At 46.9% G+C, this 6,000-nt stretch overlaps 1 protein-coding gene across 1 annotated transcript in view; it reads right to left on the bottom strand.

Moving 5' to 3' along the window:
* The window catches only part of TNS1 (tensin 1), a 284,132-nt gene that overhangs the window by 135,594 nt on the left and 142,538 nt on the right, over positions 1-6,000 (bottom strand). Inside the window, exon 7 of the mRNA XM_043991711.1 lies at positions 193-242. Within this exon, the coding sequence (XP_043847646.1) occupies positions 193-242 (50 nt within the window). The remainder of the gene's footprint in view (positions 1-192; positions 243-6,000) is intronic.

Here is a 6,000-nt window from a genome sequence, read left to right as displayed (position 1 = left end):
TAAATCCCTTTTGCTGATCATTTTCAGGCAATTATCATCATTCAATCCTTGGCTGCAAAGCCTCTGGTTTACTCACACTATGTAACATGAGGTAGAGCCCTAGAATCAAGATATTAAGTGACCAGGCCATGGCCCCAGTCTCAACAGCCCTCCCACAAATCTCTTTCCCCAATTTTCCTGGGGTCAGCATACCTGACAATCTGGGGCCGGAGTTGGGGGCTCTTGGTGATTTTAGTGGAGCCCTAGAAAACAAAGAAAATAAAAGCAAACAAAGTTATCCAACTGACCATAAGTTAAGACCAAGGGCTGGTGATGGAATGTGGTCAAGCCTTCCGACGGTCCAGAAACATAGCAGGCCCGATCCTCTAGTAGACAAGGCAGTAGACTTGGAGTCAGAAGGCTCGGCTTCAAGGACTGGCTCCGTTGACACTTAGTAGTTATAGGATTTAAAGCAAATTGCTTCTCTGTGACTCGGTTTCCCTATCTGTAAAATGAGGCACTTAGACTAAATGGCTGTACATGAGGAAAGGACACTGGCTCTGCAATCAGAAGTCCTTGGTTCAAATCCCAGGTCTGGCTCTTAATATCCCTACAACCTTGGGAAAATCACAAACTCCCCAAGCCTCAGTTTCCCGTATCTGTAAAGCAAAAATTGGACTACATGAGAGCTGGGATCCTTTCCAGCTCTAGATCAAATCCCTCTTCCACGTCATAGTCTTCCTTTAACCAGGAACCATATGACATGAAAGGAAGGCCATTCAGCATCCTTCGTGCCCTGTTCTTGATGTCCTCCAACTTAACAATGTCTTTTCCAAACTATGGTACCCAGTCCAAGCACAACACTACAGATGCAGCCTGACCAAGGCAAAGCACAAGGTGGCATCACCTCCTCATCCATGATCACCTTTCTCGCTTCCACCTCACACATACCAACCCAAATTAAGCTGATAGGCCACTAAAACCCCCAGATCTTTTTCAAAGGTCTATCTAAAACATGCCTCTCTCTCCCTCTCATTGAGCACTTGTTGGAAGTTTATTTTTTTGAAGCAATGTGTAAGACTTTTACATTTACACGAGGAGTGAGGTGGTATAGTGAATACAGTGCTGGGATTGGAGTCAGGAGGATCTGAATTCAAATCTAGCCTCAACTGCTCTGTCTGACTCTGGGCAAGTCATTTAACCTCTGTCTGCCTCAGTTCCCTCAAATGTAGAATGGGGAAAATAATAATAACGCCTACCTGCCTCAAAAACCTTATGGTTTGGGGGGGGGCAGCTAGGTAGTGCAGTGGATAAAGCACTGGCCCTGGATTCAGGAGGATCTGAGTTCAAATCCAGCCTCAGACACTTGACACTTACTAGCTGTGTGACCCTGGGCAAGTCACTTAACTCTCATTGCCCCATAAGGGGAAAAAAAAACATATAGTTTTAAGATGCCAAATATTCTCCAAACATGGGTAAAAAGCATAATAATAATAATAACACAATAATTATTATAATAACTCATTTCTGTAATGTGCCAAGATTCACTGTCAGGTAAGTAATGCTAATAGTATTAGTCCTATTTTAGAGATGAATAAGATGGTGGAGTGGGGTAAGGTGGGGTAAAGTGACTTGCCTAAGGTCACACAACTTATAAGTACCAGGACTCAAACCCAGGACTCTTACTGTACACCAAGCTAACATGTAGGAGGCAAATGAGTGAGGGACTACAAGGTCTGATCCCCTCCATGGTCTCCTAATTTTGAACAGGAGACCTGGGTTCAAATCCTGCCTCTTGCCATTAACTAGCTATATTTACCCTCTATAATCTAGCTATAATAGTCACAATCTCTCTGGGAGTCAGTTTACTAGCCTATAGAATGGTGAGATCATCTCCAAGATTTTTTCTAGATCCCAAAATCTAGGTTCCCATGGCTCCCTCTAATCTCAGGAAGGGATCAGTTTGATTCCTTCAAAACCAGCAGTTCCCACTGTCCCCTGACCCTCCAGCTCAAAACAAATTCCCTTCGGTTCCTTACTCCGTTTTAGGGAATCCGCTTCTAGAGCACCCCATTCATACTTCCTCTGTTCCTAAGTCTGGGCATATTTCACCTGAGGTATGATACCCCAGGGCCCTTCTCTATAGACCCACACTCAAGATGCTGCCCTTGTCCCTTCCCTTCCTTCTTCCTTCTGGTCCTCACTTCTGATTTCTAACCCCATCCTGAGCCCTGCGTCTCCCCTGCTACCCACATCCCATCTCTTACTCCCAAGGAGCCCAGCCCACCTCCAATCAATCCTTCAGGAGAACCTGTTTAAGGACCTAAGTGTTACTGGGGGCATCCAGGCTCTTACTCCTCCTCTCCTTCCAGCCCCAGGAGACAAATCCCCAAAGTCCTTCCCCACTTTGAAGATAAACCTTCCTACTTCCAAAGCACTCCCTCCAACACCACACACACACACACACACACACACACACCATTCAATGAGACAAGACAGGAGCAAGAAAAGGAAACCGTCCACTGTTTAAAGGGGGAGACTGAGGCTCAGAAAGGGGCAAAAGGACTTACCCCAACCACCTGAGAAGTTACTAACAGTCAGGTTTCCAGTTCCTGGCCAGCATACCTGGGCCCCTCCTAATCCCCCAGAGTACCTGCCTAAGAAATGGGCTGGGTGAACCCCACCCCCACATCAGCCAAGATGCTCCCTCCTGTCTCTGGAGAAGAGAGACTCTCCTTTCCAGGACCCCAGCCCTGGGGAAGAGGGGAGGAGGGCTAAGGGGGCTTTCCTGCCTTAAGTTTGCTCAGCCTCAGCTGCCTCCAAGACCTTGTTGGCACCAGAGAGTGCATCGGCAACGGCAACGGCAGCGGCAGGAAGAGGACACCGACAAGCTGGGCTGTCAGAATGGAAAGTTTCTTTGTATACACAACCTCTCTGGTCTTGAGGATCGAGACTCACTTGGGGCCAGCCAGGAGGAGGGATGAGGGAGGGTTTGGGTTGGGTTTCCAAGCCCCAAACCAAAGCAAGAGTTTCCAAAACCACCACCACCCCCTAGCGCCCCCACCCCCCAGCATCTCCCTGTCCCTCCCACTCATTCAGGGGAACACAGAAACCCAGCACCTCATCCATCTCCTTCTTTGTGGTCCCTGATGAGGAGCTGCTGAAACTTCCCATGCCCCCAGCTGGGCATGGGGCCTCTGGGGCTGTCCCCCGCTCCACAGAGCAAAGTGGTTTTTATCTGTTGCTCATCTGAAGCCATTTCGGGGGTGAGCCGTAGCAGATGCTTTGAACAGCTGTTGCCCATGGCTGTAGCTGCGGCCACAGGGGTGGACAGAGTCTCAGATAATGGGTACCAGGACTGGTGCATTGGAAGAAGACCGTATGATGAATGGCGAGGAGACAGGGATGGGAGAAGGGGAGGAAGGGGCTACTGAAGGAGCAAGGGTGAGGGTTAGGCAGGAGACCTGGCTCCTGTTTTCTTCACCTCCCTCTTCCGGACATTACAACACACCACATTCCTCCGACTCCCCACCCCAAAAAAAAGCCAACCAAGATAAATAAAAACCTGGCCCAAACAGAGTTGGGGCCAAGTGACCTCCAGGGGTGATAAGACTACAGCCAACATCCTTTTGTTAGGTTGAGGACCCTGAAAAGGCTGCAGTGGAGGTGGGGGGGGAGGGTGGTGTGCGCCTCGGGGTGGGGCACCGCCAAAAGAGGGGGAGGGGAAGGCAGGGAGGAGGGAGGAGGGAGGGAGGGAGGGACAGAGACTGCTCAGAACAGTCACCCAGAGCAGGCAGACAGACACACAGACAGATGAATCTCTGATGAATCACTGGATTGCTGCTCTCTCACTATTTGGACTTCCTGTTTTTTACAGTTTCCAGCTTGCGATGGGTGTTGGCAAAGAGCTAGATGGAGTACGTGGGCATTGTGTACATTTGTGGAGTAAACAAATACATGCTGAGGGGCACACACACGTACATGGGCAAGGACAAACCTATTCCTGGAGGCCTATGAACTTTAAAATGACTATAAAGCTAACCCTCCCTCCCGCTGATATGTTGGAATTCTGCATTAAAGGATGGGGTGGGTGGGGCTCCAGAAGTGGTGATGTCGGATCTGTGTGGAACTGGGAACAAGAGGGATGAAGCAGGGCTTTAAGGGTCAATCAATCAGCAAGCATTTAGTACCATCTACTCTGTGATTGACATTATTGCTGGGGGTGGGGGTGGAGGGGAAGTATAGAAATGAAGACAGTCCCTGCCCTCAAGGAGTTTCTATTTTATTGGAGGAAAACAACATGCACACATATAAGCAGCTCCAAGGTATATAAAAAATAAAAATAAATACAAGGTCACTTTGGCAGGGAAGGGTTGGCAGCCGGATGAAAAAGGGCCTTCTTATAGGAGGGGAGAGTCAGGAGTGAGGGAATTTGGGGCGTGAGATTCTAGCAAAAGCATGGAGAAAGGAAACAGAATGTTGTGTGGAAGGAAGAAGAAGGACAATTTGGCTGGAACATATAGTGGGTAAAGGAGTGCGGTAAGTCTGGAAAGGACCTCAGAATAAATAATGCCCTACTGAATTTCTAGCACTCACCACTCCCAAAGCATCCCTGCTCACACACACCCATGAACACTCCACAGAATCAATGATACTGGGGGCTGAAAATAATAATAATAATGAACATTTATGTAGCACCTACAATGTGCCAGACGCTATGCTAAGTCATACATATATATATATATATATATATATATATATATATATAATCTCATTTGAATCACACATGCATGAGCTCAAACACAAGACATGCACTTAGGCCAACATACAAAATGGCAGGCAGATTTACAGAAGATGCCAATTAGAGATGCTTATGCTAAGCTCTATGTTCCTAGACACAGGCATGTTTGTGGAACGGAAAACACACAGCAATGAGCATCTTGCACGGTTAAATACAAACATATGTAATAATACGTAGTCACAGGTGGGCTAATCCCTCAATTCATCCATATATAAAATGGGAAAGACAACACTGACCTGTTCCCCTGCCTAGCCAAATCAGGACCCCAGTGAAGAACAGGAGCTTGGCAAACATATTCCATGATTGAAATTGTCAGTTAAAAATACTGTCCAGGGGCAGCTAGGTGGCGCAGTGGATAGAGCACCGGCCCTGGATTCAGGAGGACCTGAGTTCAAATTCTGCCTCAGATACTTAACACTTACTAGCTGTGTGACCCTGGGCAAGTCACTTAACCCCAATTGCCTCACTAAAAAAAAAAAAAAATACTGTCCAACCCACTGCTTACAGGTTTTCTCTTCTTTGAGGATTTTGATAAACTTTGTTGACATGATTTTATTCTCAAAATCATAGAATTTTAGACCTAGAAAAGGCTTTATCATACATTCAGAGCTGGGAAAGCCATTAGAGGCCACCAAATCCAACCTGTTCTTTTTAAATATGAAAAAAAAAAACCAAGGCCAAAGAGGTTAAGTGACTTGTCCACGGTCACACAGTCAGTGTTTGTGATAGGATTCAACCCCTGCTCTTTCTAAGCTGAGACCAGAATCTATCTGCTGCACCATGTTACCCTCTAGCCTTTTTCCCTCATAGAGAGGGAAACTGAAGTCTCAGACATCACAACAGCCTACAAGATTACTGACCGAGAAAGAATCGAGAGCAAGACTTGAACTCAGGTTCTCTTAACTGAAGCAAAACTCCAGTGCTCTTTCTATTACAATACACTGCCTCCCTGATACCCCTCCTAAGTCATGGAACACAGGTTCCTCCCTTACTGAGATGCTCCTGGGATCATCCCATTCAATGGGAAATCTCTAAACAGGACAGGACACAACTAAACTGGGGTCTCTCCTATGCAGGGAGTTCCCCGAGGAAAAGGACTCCAGTATCATCCTAATTTACCCACTATCTCACACCTCTGGGCAGGAAATTCCCATTTAATCAGAGTCTTATCTCTGGCCTTACCTCAACATTTCCAGCCATTTCCTTTTGATCTCTGTCTT

This window comes from Dromiciops gliroides, chromosome 3, assembly GCF_019393635.1.
Source record: "Dromiciops gliroides isolate mDroGli1 chromosome 3, mDroGli1.pri, whole genome shotgun sequence".
Lineage (NCBI taxonomy): Eukaryota > Metazoa > Chordata > Mammalia > Microbiotheria > Microbiotheriidae > Dromiciops > Dromiciops gliroides.
Note: the sequence above shows the minus strand (reverse complement) of the source record. Positions and strands in the feature narration are given on the sequence as shown.